Below are 18,343 nucleotides of genomic sequence, written 5' to 3'. Positions count from 1 at the left end.
AAAACAAGGCTTGATGATGCCCGAGGCTCGGCCCCCTGCCCCGAGCCCTCTCCCTGGGAGGAGAAGCCCCTGAACCACGCTGCCCAGGAGGACACCACCCTGAGAGCAGTCACCTGTCTACCTCTGAACCAGTCATGGCAGGAAATGGGCTGTGTCCGGTGGCTGGAGCCCACCAGGGACTTCCTGGGCGAGGGTCATTTCCAGCTGTATCAAAGGGGAGACCAGGGTGCAAAGGAATGACCCCAGGTACCCCTGCCCGTGCCCCCTCCCACCCCCGCCATCAACGACACTGACCCCAGCAGGCGAAGACTTTGGAAAAAGGCGTTTATTGGTGTGGTGGTCTCAACACTCCCCATGAGTCGGAACACACGGCCCCCAGGGTCCTCGCCCTCCCCTGCGCCCCCGCCCCCTCCCCAGCCCTGGACCCTAGGAATGGAAGACAATGCAGGATGGGGCCCACGCCCCCGTCTGAGGTACAGTCATTGGCCCCTGCCCCCGGCCCCCCTCTCCACAAGCTCTGGGTGCTGGCAGGAGCTGGTGACCAACGGCTCAAGGCTGTCTGTGTGACGCCACTTCCTCCCCCACTGTGTGTGGGTGGCGTGTGCTGAGCCAGCACCCAGTCTGACAACAGCCACTCCACCCCACCCCGGGGACGCCCAGGCAGTCACCGGCCACAGGACAGCTGGAGCCCAGGGGGCCTATTGCTGATCACAGTCGCTGGTGTGTGTGTGTGTGTGTGTGTGTGTGTGTGTGTGTGTGTGTGTGTACGCGCAGGTCCACCCTGGAGGAAGACCCAAGCTGCAGGAGGCAGACAAGCCCACCCACTCTTGTGGACCAGCTGCAGGGGCTCCAGGGCAGCCAGCTGGTGCTGCAGGTGGCAGAGGGGGTGGTGACAGGCTTGGGGGGCAGGTGGGGAGGGCAGAGCACTGAGGCAGGCTGGCAGCTGCGGTCACCTGCGTGCCTGTTGGATGGAAGCACCGATCGGCCCAAGAAGGAGCCAGAGAGTCCAGGGGAGGCAGGCTGGGGGCAGGGGCCAGGGCGGGGTCTCAGGCACCTGAGCCAGTGCTGGGGCCCCTGGCTACAAGTAGTTCAACAGCAGAGGAGGCCAGGGCCTTTCACAGGGAAGGACCAGCGTGCATAAAACTGGGGAAAGCAGGGAGCCCCCCTCACCCAGCAGAAGCTCCCATACCTACCTCCAGCCAGAGGGGACAGGTAGCAGGGTGGGAGGCAGGGATGTGGGAGTGGCCAGAGAGGGAGGCCCTAGCCCCTCCTCCACTCTCTCACACGCACACACACACACTCACACACACTCACACACTCTCACACACAAGCCAGGGACAGCCTGAGCTAGGAGAGGTGTGGGTGCCCGGGGATGGGTGGGCCACAGTCGGAAGCGTGAACGGGTGGCGAGAATGGCTGTAGAAAGATGCATAATTTTGCGTTATCCCTCACAGTGATGGGTTCTCTAAAGATCTTCCTCTTCCTCTCTTCCTCCTCCTCTTCCTCAATGGCCGAGAGGTCTTCTGCCCCCTCGAGACCCACGGCGCTGCTCCCCCTGGTTCTCCCACGCACTTGGCCGGAGGCCCCCTGCCCGAGGGGAGGCGGGCTGCCCTGCTCGGTGCCTACACCCTCCACCACAGCCAGCCCAGGGCCGGGAGCAGAGCCAGGGGCCCCGGGGGTCTGGGTGCAGAGTTCTCCAGGGATCCCGGGCCTGCGGGAAGAGAAACAGGATCACAAAAGGGCTCCTGGGACCGTGTCCCCCTGGGGGCTGTGCCGAGTGTCCCTGGGGTCCGGTGGGTGCTGGGCTCTCTCCTCTCTCACTGGTCCATCTTTGACGTCTTGCAGATTCGTCCTGGGCCCGCCTCCATAGACCCCTCGGCTGACACTCACTGGGCCCAGCGGGCTGCACTTCTGCCCTTGAGGTCCCAGACTGTGCAGGGTGCCCTCCCGCCAGCATCTAGGCCTCTTGAAGGAGACCTGGTTTTATACCCAGGGCCACTTGGATGTTTTAAAACCACAAGATTATCCACTTAAAACCTCAGCTTGCTATTGGTGCCGGCATCTGCTGCCCATGACCCCAGCATCCCATAGGAGCACGGGTTCGAGTCCTGGCTGCTCCACTTCCACCCAACTCCCTGTTAAGGAACCTAGGAAAAGCAGTGGAGGATGGCCCACGTGCTTGGAGGCCTGCACCAATGTGGGAGACTCCTACAGAGTTCCGGGCTCACAGCTTCAGCCACCGCAGCCACCTGGGGTGTGAGCCAGCAGGTGGGATCTGTCTCCTTTTGCCTCTGGTATAGCACTGCCTTTCAAATAAATACATCTTTTTTTTCTAAGTAGCCTGCTGTAGATGTGTTGAATTCTGAGTCACAGCTGTGGTTGGCTGGCTAGGGAGGACCAGACCACAGGATATTTAAAGGGCCTTAGCCCACCTGCCCGCCAGCAGTTCTCACAAGAACAAAATCTGGGAACACAGATATGAGAAGGGAGCTGCCTCAAGGCCCAGGTCTGCCAAGCTGCTTCCCAATGCAGAGGCTGGCCGCCAGCGAACTCCATCCAGAAGCTTCCATCTCTAACTGCGCCTGTCCATTCTCTCCCAGGACCACAGTCGGTGTGCAATAAGGACCGGATGAGAAGTTCCCCCTCTCAGAGGACTTTTTTCTCCCCCTGCTTCGGGTTTTTGCAAAGTCTGCATATACATAAATGGGCCGTCTTGGGGGCTGGCAGCGAATTCGCCCCTGCTGGACATATGGCCGAAAGGTCATTTTTCTCAGCTATTGGTCATGGCTTTAGGCATTTTTCAGACTGTGAGACCGATCACACGAAATCAGATGGCAAGAGGCCCGCATTGAAAACGCCTGGGATTTGCAGGGCCTTCGGGGACACTTTGGCCGTCAGATCTCAGCGTTGCAAAAATGCCGGTGCCTCACTGCTAAGCTACAAGCTCTGGTCTCTGGCACACTGCTGCGTCCCGAACTCCCAGCCTGGAGCTGGAGCTCTGCGCCACGGAAGGCCTCCGGAGACTTCAGTGTGTGCCTCTGGTCTAAACTCGGGGTTCAGTCTGGGGACAGGGCCTTGTCGGGGGTCCCACCCACGCTCCGGGACCGCCACCACAGCGCACGGACGCACGTAGGAGTCGCATGGAAGCGCTGGACGCTCCGAGCCGGTTGGCGGCGCGACACGTGTAGTTGCCATAATGCCGGGCGCTCACGTTGGCGAAGAGAAGCATGGAGCGGGTGCGCTCCGTTTGCACCTTCAGGCCCTCGGCTGTGCCGCTGCTCAGCCTGCGGAAGACCAGGGTCGGAGGTGGGCCCGGGGAGGGAGGGACCCGGACCCTGGCGCCGGGCACAGCGCAGGGTCCACTCCCGTCCTCACCCATCCAGCCCCGGCCTGGCTGCGCGCGGGGACGCCTGCTTCGGATTCCAGCTACAGCATCCAGAGGCGCTCCCGCCGCCGCGCGCCCCCAGCCCCTGTCCTCAAGGGGCCCCGGCTCCAGTCCTTCTCAGCCCCAGGACCCACGTGCGTCTCCCTGTGCTGCCCGCCCTGCAGCCCGCCGGCCCCCCGCTGGCCCCGGGGCGGTCCTCACAGTCTGTCGTCCTTGTACCACTGGAAGTCCGCGGGTGGCACCGCCATGGCCTCGCAGCGTAGGAGGGCGGCCCGGCCCAGGGCGGTGCGCGCGCTCGTCACGTCGGTGATGGTCGGAGGATCTGGCGGAGGGCGAGGCTCAGCGGACTGTGCTGACCAGGGAGGTGGAGAAGCGGGGAGGAAGGGGCAACTCCGGGGCCTTGCCCCCAGCCCTGTGCGCTCCCTCCACCCCGTGCCTGGGGCCCTCCCGCCTGCAGGGGAAGGGGGCTCACAGTTGACTGTGACCAGCACGCGGCGGCTGTCGGGCGCCGAGTTCACCCCGTTGTGCGTCACGCACTCATATTCGCCAGCCTGGCCGCGCTGGATGCCGGAGATCTCCAGGATCTCGCCCTCCGAGGTGAAGCCATCTGTGGGGGAGCGAGGGGAGGGGAGGCGGGGCCGGACACAGACACTTAACACGGGACAACACGGGCACAACACGGACACACATCAGCGGGGCGGGCACAGCATGGCCTGGAGAGCCCCGGGGGCCGGAGGAGCCGGGTGGAACGAGGATGGGGTGGGTGGAGGAGGCTTAGGACTTGGGGGTCCCGGGAATCAGGTAGGGGTGATGACTCAGCTCTGGTAGGAGTGAAGGGCGCTCAGGGGAGAGGGGAAGCCCGGAGTCTGCGGTCTGGTACTGCAGACCCAAATGAAACACCTGGGAGGAACCCCGAGCCGGGGGTCTTGGGGGTTGACGGAGGGCAGCCCTGAGGTCAGAGAATATGCATGCCAGCAAGGGCCACTTGCTGTGAGAACAGCTGGGCCAGAGCATCCCGCCAGGAGAGGCAGGGGTGTGGCCTGGGCCCTGGCTGGAGCCTGGTTAGGGATTAGCAGTTAGAGACCTCCATTCAGGAGACTCCCAGCCCCCCACCGCGCCAGGCACGGAGCACAAGCCTGGACTGGTCAGGGAGAAGCAGAGGCCCCAACCTGGAGACTGGGGAAGAGTCTGGGGGCTGGTGGGGTTGGGGCAGGGAATGAAGTCATAAGAAGGGAGGGTGGGAGCAAGGGAAGGAGCCTGGGCATCCGGTCGGGGTGTGCGGGTGGTAGTGTGGAGGGTCCAGGCTGCCTGCCGCGGGGGGAGCCCAGGCTGGGGTGCTCACCTCGGAGCTGTCTCCAAGTGACCGTGGGCTCGGGCCGCCCCACAGCCAAGCAGAGCAGGTTCACGTTGCCACCCTCGTTCACGGTCACCGGCGAGGAGATGTTGACGATACGGGCGGGGACTGCGGGCAGGGGGCAGTCAGGGAGGGGCTGGGGTGCCCCCTAAGACCCCATCCTTACAGGCAGGGCTGGCAGACACCACACCTGCACCATCGCTCCCTTCTCCCCAAAAGCCCTGTGTTTGCTCCAGCGGCGGGCCTGGCTGCTGAGCCACTGGCTCCTCTGTGTAGACAGCTATCCACCTGCTGCCTGATGGTGGCTGATCTACCTGTGTAGATGGCTGGTCCACTGGCTCTGCTGTGTGGACACGTGTTCTATCTGTTCCTCTCTGTGAATTACTCATTGACTTCCTGCCCTTTGCAGACTCTGTTTTGGGGTCTGTCTTCCTTAACTCCCTGTTTGTGGTTTCCTAAATGTCCATTTTTGCGGTAACTGGATTAACACTCATGAGGTGCTGGCTGCACTGTAGATTCTAACTCCTTTACTAAAGCCTGCCCTCTGGGTTGCCCCACTCCCGGTGGGCGGGAGGCAGCTTCGCCACGTGCCATCAGGTCACAGGTAGGAGAGCTGGGTGCAACATGCAGGTGGCCCCTGTGTGCCTGCAACACACAGCACCCCTCCCCGACTGCAGGCTGGACTCCCGGCTGCCCAGGGTCTCAGCTGGTGGCCATCTGGTGTGCCGCCAACCCACTCAGCGCTCCCTGTCCCCGGGGCTTGCATCTGTCTCCCAGATTCCCTCTGATGCTGCACTGTGAGGAGGCTCCTGAGCTCTGGCCCATCCCTGCCCTGCCCCCAGCCCCGTCTCTGCTCTCTGCACCTCCTGGTCCATCCCCATTCCCCTGCTGTGCCCCATCTGCTTCTGTTTTTGCCTGGGAAGCACTCTCAGAGCCCTGCTTTGGAGTTCCAGTCCCAAAACAGTGCCGGCACACAGCAGGCGCCCACTCAGTGCAGACTTCCTGAACATGCCCACCCCCATCCTGTCACGACCCTAAGAATGTGGGTGGTGGCACCAGGGGGGTTCACCTCCCCATCCCCAGCCACGCGCCTCCGGGGTTCCCAGCCTGGGCTCACCGTGCACAATGAGGTAGACCTGAGTGGTGTACGGCTGGTGGCGCGTCTGGAAGGAGCAGGTGTAGAGGCCCTCGTCGCCCAGTCCCACCTGCGTGATGAGGATGGAGAACTCCTCAGGCGTGTTGATGAGCAGCCGCACGCGGGGGTCGCTGGTCCAGCGGTCATTGCCAGCGTACAGGATGTTGGAGCGGTTCAGCCAGGCCACGCGGGTCACGTGCTCGTCGATGAAGCAGCTGTGGGGTGGAGGCGAGGGTTGGGAAGGGTTGTCTCTGCTCACTCCCACAGCTCTGTCACCTCCACCCTCCATTCCTGCCAGCAAGGTGTGTGTGGGGGGGGGAGGGCAGGTGGGCAGAGGCTGAAGATAGCCGCAGATCACACTGCAGCCTGAGGGAGTTGGAAGAGGCGGACCACGAGCACAGCAGAGTGAGCACTGGGGGTGACTGAGGGTGCTGTGTCAGGGATCTCAACGGGCAGGATTCAAGGAGGAAGAGAGAAGGGGGCGGACAGAGAGAGAGAGAGAGGGACAGAGACCTGGGGGGGGGCAGAGACCCAGGGGGGACAGAGACCTGGGGGGGCCACAGAGACCCAGAGTTGGGAGAGGAGAGCCCCGAGAGAGGAGAGACAGGGTCTGGGAGATGACCATTCGGACTGTTGTCCACGGAAGGTGAGGCTGTGCTGTGTCCTGAAGCACGCGTGCGTGATAGAGTGAATATCCCCAGGGCGCCTTCTCTCTCCACCCCTTTGCCAGACAAGGAGCCGGCTCAGAGTCCACACCCTACCAGGTTGGCCACTGCTGGGGCCACCCTCCCCGTGCTTGAATGTCCCCAGAGTCGGGAGGGCGAGGAGGGACAAAGCTGCTGAATCCAGGCCTGGATTCCCTGTGGCAGAGGTACCTGAGGGTGGCGTTGTCCCCTTCACACACTGTGTAGTTGTCAGCCGGGGAGTTGAACTCCAGACTCTGGGACAGCAGCCCTGTGGGTGGGAGGGACAGCTCAGCCTGGCAGCGTGGGCAGGGCATGGACACGTGGGCACACGCCTTTGCATGCAACCATGCACTCCCTTGCAGACGGACGCCTCCTGCAGGTGGCACTGCCCACCTGCCTTCCTTGGTGTTTCCAGGGACACACATGGCAGACATGCCCAGATGGGGACACACCCACAGCGTTTCCTGCCTGTGGGCTCCTGTGGATGCAGAGGCCCGCGATGGCCCAGGCGCACCCACCCACACGCAAACCCATGCATCTCGCCGGAATTCACAGTCGCGCAGCTGCAGCTGCAGCTACAGACACACAACACACACGCGGGCACACCCATGCTCCACAGAGCACACTCGCCAGGGCACGCCCACGCCAGCCCGCGTCTGGCTCTGCCACCATCCATCTCTCTGTGGACCGTGGCCAGCGGCTGGACCTGGGCCAGGGAGTGGGGGCTGGGCAGGCGGAGGCGAGGAGGAGACACCAGGCGGGAGAGGAGGGAGGGAGACGGTTGCATGACCTTGGCCGGCTGGAGCCGGAGGGCCCTAGCCCTGCCCCCAGCTGAGGACGAGGAGCTAATTAATCTAATGAATTAATTGCCCGTGCTGCCCCAATGACTCCCGGGGGTCCTCTCCATCAGAGAGGCCCCTCAGGACAGGTCTGGGCGGGGCCTGCTGCAGCAAGCAGTCCAGGCCAGGCCTCAGGGCTGGGGCTGAGCCTCCTGGCCACTGAGCTGGGCCTTCCCAGCCTCACCCCACCGACTGGTACTCAGTGGATGCTGCTGTGTAGCCTCCAGGAGCAACAGGGGTTGGCCACACACACACACACACACACACACACACACACACGCACACACACACACACACACACACACACGAGTCTCACAGATAGTTACAGAAGGTCTGGGGTACACACAGCCATACCAACACATGCCGCCCCAGACACATGCTCAGCAGCCCGTCAGTGGGCAGTGACCACTCTCCCAGGGGTACTCCTGTTGTTATGCCCAGTCCAGAGGGACAGTCCCAGGCCAGGCTGCACAGGGGTCTGCAGAGTCCGTGGGTGATGCACAGCCCTCCATGGGCTCTCTCTCTCTCTCTCTCACACACACACCACTTGACCACAATGCTGTGTTACTCTCCCACCTTGGAAAGCCCTATGTCATAGAGGGGCACCAAGTGGCAGGCACAGCCTTGGTCAGGGTCCCCTAACTTCTGCACTGCAGGTGTCTCGAGCCGTGAAGGGTATTGGGCAGTGGCCCTGGCCCCAACCTGCCGGTGCCAACAGCCACCACCCCGGGCACTGCCAGAGGCCCTGCAATGATGGTGTCCTGCAGGAGGTGATGGCAGGAGGCCGTGGCCTACGGTGCCCCAAGGGCAGGGGGTCCGGGCCCCCATCCTGGCATCTGCCGGCTTCACCCTCCTGCCAGTCTTCCTCCTCCTTTCAGGAATTCAGGATGGGAGGGTGCCCAGGTAGGGTGCCCACCACCCCAGTGAGCAGCCACTCAGCATCCCGAGGCCCTGGGAGTGGACAGTCCCAGCAGCCAAGGGAGGAGTCCGGGCCTCCGGGGATCCTCTGAGTCCCGGTCTCTGTGCCTGGCGGTTCGGAGTTCTGGGCTTGCATGCCCGTCTTACAAAATTTCTGGATGCCCCAGCAGCGCCAGGAGTCCCTTCCTCTCTGGGTCAGGCTGGCCATCCACGTGTTCCAAGATGACCGACCTAGAACCCAGCCCCTGTCCCTCTGGTCACCTTGGGTTGTGCCCCTGTCTGGCCCCAGGCTGGCACCTGGGTGGGACATAACTGCAGCTGCAGGACTACATCATGCAGGCATGGCTTGAGGCTCTGCTCCGGTCTGTGCCCTCTGCGGTGGGGGCTCAGGAAAACACTCACTGAACCCAAGAGGGTGCCTGTGACACACTGCCATACTTAAACTCCTATTCACTCCTCAAGACCCCAACACAAATGCCCCTTCCTCCAGGAGGCCCTCCCGGACTGTTCAAGGCACAGTCCCCACCCCATCGGCCTACTGGGACTCCCCTGGACTTGGCTGACCTAGGGGCAAGGAACCCTGGGCAAAGGTGCAAACAAGGCGATTAGATCGGTGCTCAGCCGAGGCTAGCGCTCCTGGCTGCACCTGCTTCTTACAGACATCCACCTCCACTGGGCCCGGCGGCTGGGGCGGGGGCCAGCGCTGTGTCCGGCCTGGCGGCTGGGGCGGGGGCAGCGCTGTGTCCGGCTGTTGCATGCTCTGGGTCAGTGACTCCTTCCTTCAGCTCTGTCCTTGCACTGGCTTTGTCCAGCGTAACCAAGCAGGCAGCCGGAAGAGCCAGGATGGCAGACTCAAGGCACGGCTCCCACATGCAGGACTCATCCTCTCCTAGGGACTCAGCTTACCCCTGTGAAGGGGAGGGCTAATCGTACCACCCTCCTGGGGTGCGAGGAGGGGGCTACAGGAGTGTGGGGGGCAGTGAGCCTGATCAGCACACACTGGGAGTAGCATGGTCGTGGCCCAGGCTGGGCAGCCTCCCCACTGGTTGGTGAATGGAGGTGCAGGTGGGGGCAGGAGACCGAGGTGACACCTCGGTGCGGAGGTGGACACCTGCTCTGTGCCGGGCACTTGGGGCAGAACCGGGGCCAGGACCGAGACAGTGCCCTGTGAGCCTGGGAAGGTAGTGAGGAGGAAGTGAGGCTGGACCTGGAGACTCGGGCATGGAGAACGTGGGGTGGCTCACCACCAGAAGGGCAGCCAGGCTGCCACTGTCTCCTCCTCCTCTCCCTCCTCCTCCTCTCCCTCCTCCTTCGCTGTCTTGAATCTGGGTCCCTTTGCGACCAGCCCTGACTCCTGGAGAGCCCAGATCCTGAACGTGGAGCCCCAGATCCAGACGCATCCCCACCTCAGGGGCCTTTGCCTCCTAATGGCTAATTCTCTTCCTTTGGGTCTCATTCCTACTGTCACCTGCACAGAGCCTGTCCCCGGGGGCGGATGAGGAGGGGCCTGGAGCTCCAGTGGTCAGCAGGTCTCCACCCAGCCCTGTCCCAGGCTCCTCTCTGCAGCCACCTGCTCAGGTGTGCAAGTTTTCTGCTGTAGCATCTGGTCTCTCTTCTTCTGGCTACGCCGTGAGATCCAGGAAGGGCACTAGCTCCCGTCCACTGCCCCCAGTGCCCCCACTCCGTGCACCTCCCTCACCCAGCTGCCCCAGGACGGAGCCCCCACCCAGCTGCCCCAGGACGGAGCCCCCACCCAGCTGCCCCAGGACAGAGCCCCCACCCCAGCTGCCCCAGGACAGAGCCCCCACCCAGCTGCCCCAGGACGGAGCCCCCACCCAGCTGCCCCAGGACGGAGCCCCCACCCAGCTGCCCCAGGACGGAGCCCCCACCCAGCTGCCCCAGGACGGAGCCCCCACCCAGCTGCCCCAGGACGGAGCCCCCACCCAGCTGCCCCAGGACGGAGCCCCCACCCCAGCTGCAGCGGAGGGAGCTGCTGTTTGCTGTTGTTGGATTGTGTTTTAGTCCAACGACGGAGCTGCTTTTGTGAATGAGTGCGGATATGTGTCTCGACATAAAAGATTCAGGAAAACAAATTAAAGGTAGATTCCTGCGTGCGGCTCCAAGGAGGTTTTGTGAAGTGGGGGATGAAAACATGGCCAGTGGCCCGGAAACAGACTTGCTTTGCGTCAGCAAAGCCCAGCCGACTGGGCTTGACCCTGATCTTGGTGGGCAGCGGCTGGGTTCGTACGGCAGGTGCCCCCCCACTGCTGGCCCCGTCTCTCAGGAGCTGGGGGCCCCAGGGGGATGGTGGGGTTCCCTGTGATCCCTATGGGATGAGGCCTCTCTCTCCATGGAGGCTCTTGGAATTTGGGGGGCATCAAGAAGAGGCAGGCGAAGATGCTGAGTTGCGTTTCAGGCTGTCGCCTGGGTGGGTGGCTGGGGTGGCGTCAGTCACACCCTTCTTGCTTTTAATTCCCACGTGGGGACCCCAAGAGCAGCCAGAGGTGGGAAAGCACTTGGGCACCCCACCCCTGCCCCAGGAGGCGGGTCCTGTCTGGGATCTGTGAGGGGCAGAGAGGGCAGTTAGCTTGAGACGAAAGGGTAGGGAGATGGACAGAATAAGGAGAAAGAAGAAAAGGGGAGAGGACACGGCAAGAGACCAGGATGGGCTAGGAGAGGTGGCAGTGGCCGAGATGCCCGGAGGAGGCAGAGGTGAAAGGACAAGAGGTCAGGCGGAGGCCGTAGGGGACAGTGTGAGACACACAGACAGTGGGGTGGACAGCAGCAGGGCTGCGGGACAGGCAGAGGGATGTCCCAGCGAGTGCCAGGGATGGCGCCCTCCGGGGATGACAGACAGAGAGAGAGAGAGGTCACGCAGCAGGCTGTGGTGGCCCTGGCCAGCGGGGGAAGCAGCGCGGAGACTCTGGTCCACTCCCCTCCCTGCCTGATGGGCAGTCAGGCCTGTGTGGCTGTGGGTGTCAGCAGGTGCCATGACTGTGTTGTGGCCACTCAGTCTGTGTGGGCGCCTCTCTGAACCTGCTTGGGGGGTGGGGGGTGTCTCTGCTAAAGGGTCCCCAGACTGCATGTCCCTGACTGACCCTCTGTGGTCGGGGGTGGGGGAGCAGGTTCCCTGCCTGCTGCACGCCTGCCAGCAGCCTGCCATAGGCATCCTCTCTCCTCCCTGTGCCCGGGGGCATCTCCTTGCCCAGCTGTGCTGGCCAGGCCTGTTTTGGGGAGACCCCAGCCTGGGCACAGGTGCCTGCCTCCTCTGCTGAAGACCACCCCCCCCGCCCCCTCCCAGCTCCTCCATGGCCTCCCTGTCCAGTTCTCACCCGCCTTGGCTCCCCCAAGCCTCCACATTCCATCATGAACCCCGACATCCCATCAGAGCTGAACCGCCCAAGTCCTCAGCACAGCACCCCAAACTCCAGGGTCCCCCTGCTCCGTTCCCCCACATTCCGCACTTCCCCACCCATCCCCCAAATGCCAACACTCTCCACCCAGGCGGCCCAGCTGGGGGCTGCTTGCCCCCTCCCCTCCCTTCAGGGCGTCGTGGACACCTCCCCGGCCCAGGCAAGGACTTCCTTAGGGACCCGCTCCCACGCAGAGGCCAAGACCCCCACGGGGCATCACCCACTCCCCTCCCACCCAGCTCCGCATCCCAGCTCAATTCTAGATATCCTGCCTGCGGACCCCCGGCCCATGTCCGAGCCCCCTCTCTGACCCCCAAGCCGGATTCCTGCCTCGAAGCCGGGATCCAGCGTCTGCGACCCCTCCGCCCGTGCCAGGGAACGGCAAGGAGACCTCCACCCCCTAGACCCGGGCCGGAGACCCGGGCGGGCAGACCCCTGCACCCTGGAGGACATCGGAGGACCCTGGTCCGTGCCGGGGCGCGCCGCCCCCGCCCCTCCGGGGCCTGGACCCGAGCGTGCCGGGGGCCTCCCCGTCCGGCCCCGGGATGCAGCCCCGCACGCCTGCACCCCTCGCCCCAGCCTCCCCACCCCCCGGGCGCTGCGGTACCTCGGCTGATGACGGCCAGGCCGGCCAGGGCGGCGGCGGCGAGGAGCCGGAGCCGGGCCCCGGGCGCAGGGTGGGGCATCGCGGCGGCGGCGGCGCGCAGGGGGAGGGGAGGGGGCGGCCGGGGCGCGCGAGGCCTGGGGGGAGAGGGGAGGGGGAGGGGGACCCCGCCTGCGGCTGCACCGGCCCGGGGGGCGGCGGGGGCGGGGGGAGGGGCCGGGGGGGCGCGACGAGGCGGCCGGAGCTGCTGCAGACCCGGGGAGGGGGGCGGCGCTGACGGGCAGGGAGAGCGGCCAATCAGGGCAGGCGGGGGCCCGGGGAGGCGGGGCCGGGGGGGCTGCTCGGCCGAGGGAGAGGCCTTTGTTACTGCGGCCCGGCCCCCGCCCCTCCCGACGCTGCACCCGGGGTCGGGGACGCGTGCCCGAAGCAGGCTCCGCCTCCTCAGGCCCCTCTGTCAGCGGCGCCAGACGCCCCCCACGCGCCCTGCCCCGCGCCCTCGGCCCGGGGTGCAGCCCAGGCGCTCCCCTCAGACCAGGGGTGCAGCCCCTGCCCTCACACCCAGGGGTCCAGACCCTCCTCCCTCACACCCGGGGGTCCAGCCCCTCCTCCCTCACACCCAGGGGTCCAGCCCAGCCCCTCCTCCCTCACACCCGGGGGTCCAGCCCCTCCTCCCTCACACCCAGGGGTCCAGCCCAGACCCTCCTCCCTCACACCCAGGGCTCCAGCCCCTCCTCCCTCACACCCAGGGGTCCAGCCCCTCCTCCCTCACACCCAGGGGTCCAGCCCCTCCTCCCTCACACCCAGGGGTCCAGCCCCTCCTCCCTCACACCCAGGGGTCCAGCCCAGCCCCTCCTCCCTCAGACCCAGGGGTCCAGCCCCTCCTCCCTCACACCCAGGGGTCCAGCCCTCCTCCCTCACACCCAGGGGTCCAGCCCAGCCCTTCTCCCTCACACCCAGGGGTCCAGCCCCTCCTCCCTCACACCCAGGGGTCCAGCCCAGCCCCTCCTTCCTCACACCCAGGGTCCAGCCTCTCCCACACCAGGGGTCCAGCCCAGCCCTTCTCCCTCACACCCAGGGGTCCAGCCCCTCCTCCCTCACACCCAGGGGTCCAGCCCCATTCCCTTCAGATCCAGACATGGGATGGGGACATACTTGCTCCCCTATGTCTTCTTCCAGAAGGGTATAAAACACCTTTGGGGGCAGTGTCCTCCCCAAGCCTAACTGGTCCCCAGAATATAGGGGGTGGAGAGGGTCGGGGGGCTGATTTTCAGGGTGGGGTGTAGACGAGGGGCCTATCATCACATACTAAGCCCCCGGACCCCCTTTCTCTCTGTGTCCTGGCTTGGGGGGCCCTGGGTGTGCCCCTTCTCCCAGAGCTTCTGCAATGCCATGCTGCAGGACCGGGTTCTGCCCAGCACCCCGCCTCCCCGGGCCCTGGCCCTGCCTCTCCAGCAGCCCTCCATCTTGCCCTTGACCTCCCCACCCCACCTCTATCCTCAGATCAGCCTCCTGCTGGGAGACACTGCTTGCCTCCACCACTCACGGGGTCCCCTGGAGCTGGCTTTCTGGGTGTCGCTTGTGTCAACTCCAAGGCTTGGGGCCTGTGCCCTGGCGGCTCCCTGCATGCCACTGTCTGTCTGGGCACCCTTCCCTTAGAAGGTAAAACCGCCACCTTAGCCTGGTGGCTCAAGTCCTCACCTTGCACGCACTGGGATCCAGTATGGGCAATGGTTCATATCCTGCCGGCTCCCCTGCCCATCCAGCTCCCTGCTTGTCACCTGGGAAAGCAGTAGAGGATAGTCCAAAGCTCTGGGACCCAGAAGAGGCTCCTGGCTTCAGATCAGTTCAGTTCTGGCCATTACAGCCACTTGGGGAGTGAACCAGCAGATGGAAGATCTTTCTGTCTGTCTCTCCTCTCTGTAAACCTCTCGAATAAAATTAAATCTTTTTTAAAATGCCACCACCTGTGATGCCAGCAATCCAAATGAGCGATGGGTCAAGTTTAGGGCGCGCCACTTGCAGCGAGCTCCCTGCTGTGCCTGGGGAAAGTAGCAGCTGATAGCCTAATTACCCGAAGGGCTGGGTCAGAAGTGGGGCAACTGGGACTTGAACTCACACCCGTGGGGGTGCTGGCACTGCAGCTTAACCTGTAGCACTATAGCACCAGTCCCTAAGTCATTTTTTTCTTAATATTTATTAACTTATTTGGAAGGCAGAATTGCACGCTGGTTCACTCCCCAAATGACTGCCACATTCAGGGCTGGACCAAGCCAAAGCCAGGAGCCAGGAGTTTCCTCTGGGTCTCCCCTGTGGATGCAGAGACCAAGGACCTGGGCCATCCTTTGCTGCTGTTCCGGGTACGTTGACATGGAGCTGGATTGGAAGTGGAGCAGCCAGGACACAAACTGGCACCCCATGGGATGCTTTCATGGCTTAGCCCAACCCACCACAGTGCCAGCCCCAAATTACTTTTTTTTTTTAATGGGCAAAAGACTCAGGATAAACAATTTGTAAAGCAAAAGTGGGATTCCAGTAATCCCATGAAAAAAGCCGTGAAAACGGAGCCCACCGTGAGCTGTGACTATGCTTCCACCCGCATGGCTGGGACCCAAGGGGAGGGGCCACCGGCCAGCACCTGACAGTGCTGCCACCCAGGGGACTGTCAGTGAGCACCGAGGCAGCCACGTGTCCCGCTGCAGGTGGGCATGGACGAGGAGCTCAGCCAGGGTGACAGGCGTGAGGCTGAGCTGTTGGTGTGTGCAGAGACGTGGGGTGGGACGGGCCCTGCAGAAGGGCAGTCTGTGTGATTGCTCCGGGAAGATCTGCAGGAAGGGTCTGTCTGGACCGTGAATCTCAGCCATTGCGGGTCGGGGACGTGGGCAGCGGTCAGTGAGCGGGAAGGGGCGACAGGGGCAGAGCCTTTGGCGTCTGAGGGGCCACTAAGCAGGTGGCGGAGGTGGACGCATCACTGCAGAGAGGACGACCAGTAGGGAGTGGCTGGAGAACGGTGTCCAGGCGCTGGAGTTTGCGCCCCCACCCACAGGGCTGTCATGGCCATTCGTGGGCGTGGGCCTGCTGTCAGCTCACGTCCTCGGCTGTCTCCCGTGTCCCTCCTGTCTGCAGTCGAGGCAGGGCAAGGCGACACGCTGTAGCCGGCTGTGGACTGCAGGGGGCAGTGCAGGCCCGAAGGAGTGGCCACTTAGCCCACTGGACCTTTTGCAAACTAAAGAAAATGGAACAGACCAGCATGGCCCCCCCCCAACTATAGGATGGCATCTGCCCGTGGCCTTTGCATGCCTGTCCGCGGCTGGGTGCTCACGGATTGCACAGGACAGACGCCCCGTGTTCAGGCTGTGAATTTACCCGGTGTGTTCTCTGCGTAGAGATGCAGACCACACCGAAACGCAAGCCTGCTGGCCTTTCGAAGCCGCAGTGTCCACACGTCGGCGTCTGCCAGGACACTGCAGCCAACTGCGTGCGGACACCGAGGGTCCCGTGTTCGTGTGTATGCTTACATGCGTGCTTCCACCGAGCTACCACGTGAGCCCTTGATGCGCCTCTTTCGAACCCCGACACCCAGAAAGCGGGCACACTGTCCACGCCGACCCCCTTGCTGTCCATGAGCGGGCACACTGTCCACGCCGACCCCCTTGCTGTCCATGGGGCCATTCCCTTCCTGTGGCGGGGTGGGGGGCTCTTGGATCGTCTGTCTTCGGGCTGCCGATCAGGACCGACCCCTGCCTTGGCTGGCTGTGTGCTGGGGTTGCCTACAAGGGCAGTTCTACCTGCAGCGTCCCATTAACCGAACCCCCAAAGCGGCTTTTTCCCTCTGCAGCGTGCGCTTGCTGGGCTCCGTCAGCAGGGGGCGCTGCTGCGTCCTCCTCCGTTGGCTTTTCTATGGGACTTTATTATTATTATTATTATTATTAAGATTTATTTTATTTTGTATTGGAAAGTTATATATGCAGAGAGGAAGAGAGAGAGAAAGGAAGAGCTTCCATCCACTGATTCACTCCCCAAGCAGCCGCAATGGCCAGAGTTGAGCTGATCTGAAGCCAGGAGCCAGCAGCTGCTTGCAGGCCTCCCACGCGGGTGCAGGGTCCCAAGGCTTTGGGCCGTCCTCCACTGCTTTCCCAGGCCACAGGCAGGGAGCTGGATGGGAAACGGGGCATCTGGGACATAAACTCGTACCTATATGGGATCCCAGCGTGTGCAAGGCGAGGACCCTAGCTTCCAGGCTACTGCACTGGGACCTATTATTATTATTTTAAAAACTATCTGAGTGGTAGAGACACACAGAGCTCTTTCACCCGTTGAGTTACTCTGCAAGCGGCAGCAGCAGGCAGAGCCGGGCTGGGCCGACCCAAGCCGAGAGTCTGAAACTCGTTGCAGGTCTCCCGCGTGGGTTCAGAAGTGGAGCAGCTGTGACACGAGTCAGCACTCATGTGGGATGCCAGCCTCACGGGCAACACCTTAACCTGCTGCACCAGCCCCCGGATTTTCTGGATAATAGTAATGACGGTTAGAGGAGTGGGAGACCAGGAGGGAGGCCCCGCTCCTGCCTCGCATCTGGCTTACTCCTGCAAGGTCTCTGTGTCACCCTGCCATTCTCATCAAGAAATACATTTTAGGGAATCCCACTGATGGCCAAGAGCTTCGGTCGTTGACCGGGCGCCTCCAGCATGCCTCTGCTGTCTCCCGGGCCGGACTCGGGCTCCTCCGGCTTGGTCCAGGCAGCTGGGCGTGGCTTGAACGAAGCTGCCCACGCTTCCTCATCGCCAGCACCGAGCAGCAGGCAACAGCAACTCACTTCAGGACTCGGCCCGCTGCCTTGGTCCAGAGGGGACGTTTGGGGTGTGTGTGTGTGTGTGTGTGTGTGTGTGTGGCGGCGGGTTCCTAAAGGGGACTTGGATGTCCTTCCTTGCTGGGCTCGGTGGCTTAGGGCCTTGGATCTTCTTCCCCTGCCTCCGCCTGCCCCCGCCATCCCAGCACTGGACAAGCCTGGCCGGGCATTGGTTGCCTCACCTGTGTGTCCACTCCTTCCAGAGGAAGTGAGTGGATAAAGGGAGGGAGGGTAAGAACGGGGGGCAGGAACACACAGATGCACAGAAACGGATCTTCTGCAGGCAGGCGCAGCGCAGACACGCACGGCAGGTGTTGGGCTCAGCAGCGAAGGTACCGAGTCCCACACTGGAGCGCCTGGGTTCTCGTCCCAGCTCTGCCCCAGCTGCGGCTCCCTGCTGGTCCCAGGACACACGGGGGACGGCCCCGGTGGTGGGAGACTGAGATGGGATCTGAACTCCTGGCTTCAGTTCGGGCACAGAGGGCATTGGGGGGTGGGTAGGAGCCGCCCCGCACGCCCGCCTCTCATTTTGCCAAGGGCAGCTAGGGGGGATGGTGGATGTATCAGTTCGCTGGAAGACAGCAACCGTCTCACTGTGGGTGCTGGTGCTTCAGGGTTCACAGAACAACAATGAGAAGGCATGCTGGCACTGGTGCCAAACCTGAAACCCGCTCCTGGCAGGCTCACAGCCTCTCTCTCTCCCTCAAGCCGTGGGAGGACCCCATGGCGGGGGCAGCCAGCACACGGTGTTTAGACTGGATAGAAACACGTCTCATGTTTTCTAAGAGGAATTGGAACAACATGGAGCGAGGATGGCAATGGAGGCAGACATGGAGACTGGAGGGCGAGGAGGGGTGGAGAGCAGGCACCAGACAGAGGAGGAAGGCAGAGGGAGTGAACGGAGAACAGAGCGGTCTTCCGAAGTCACACCGCAACCTGGTGGGGCTGCTCAGGCCCGCAGCGCCCTCCTCCATGCCTGGGGAGAGGGTTCAGCCCCAGGAGCCGGCTGCGTCCTCCTCGCTTGCACACAGCCCACCTCTGCCTGCCCTGTGCCGCGGGGACTCCCTGCCGCTGCCCAGCGTGCTCCCTACGGAGCACTTGATGCTCCCCCGGCACTTGGTCGGACTCACTGCTCATTGCCCCTGCCCTGGCTGGAGACCCACCCA

General features: G+C 63.4%; 1 protein-coding gene across 1 annotated transcript; it reads right to left on the bottom strand.

The window, feature by feature from the left end:
- Positions 1-1,622: 1,622 nt before the first annotated feature.
- IGLON5 (IgLON family member 5) lies at positions 1,623-12,416 on the bottom strand. Its single transcript, XM_040978350.1, has 8 exons — positions 12,338-12,416; positions 6,750-6,828; positions 5,857-6,089; positions 4,728-4,847; positions 3,858-3,992; positions 3,587-3,707; positions 3,130-3,284; positions 1,623-1,711 (listed from the first exon to the last, which is right to left on the bottom strand). The coding sequence occupies exons 1-8, from the start codon at positions 12,414-12,416 to the stop codon at positions 1,623-1,625; spliced, it is 1,011 nt and encodes a 336-aa protein (XP_040834284.1).
- Between the last annotated feature and the right edge of the window lie 5,927 nt (positions 12,417-18,343).

Source organism: Ochotona curzoniae, unplaced genomic scaffold, assembly GCF_017591425.1.
Source record: "Ochotona curzoniae isolate NIBS_2020 unplaced genomic scaffold, NIBS_Ocur_1.0 contig_2861, whole genome shotgun sequence".
Taxonomy (NCBI): Eukaryota; Metazoa; Chordata; class Mammalia; order Lagomorpha; family Ochotonidae; genus Ochotona; species Ochotona curzoniae.
Note: the sequence above shows the minus strand (reverse complement) of the source record. Positions and strands in the feature narration are given on the sequence as shown.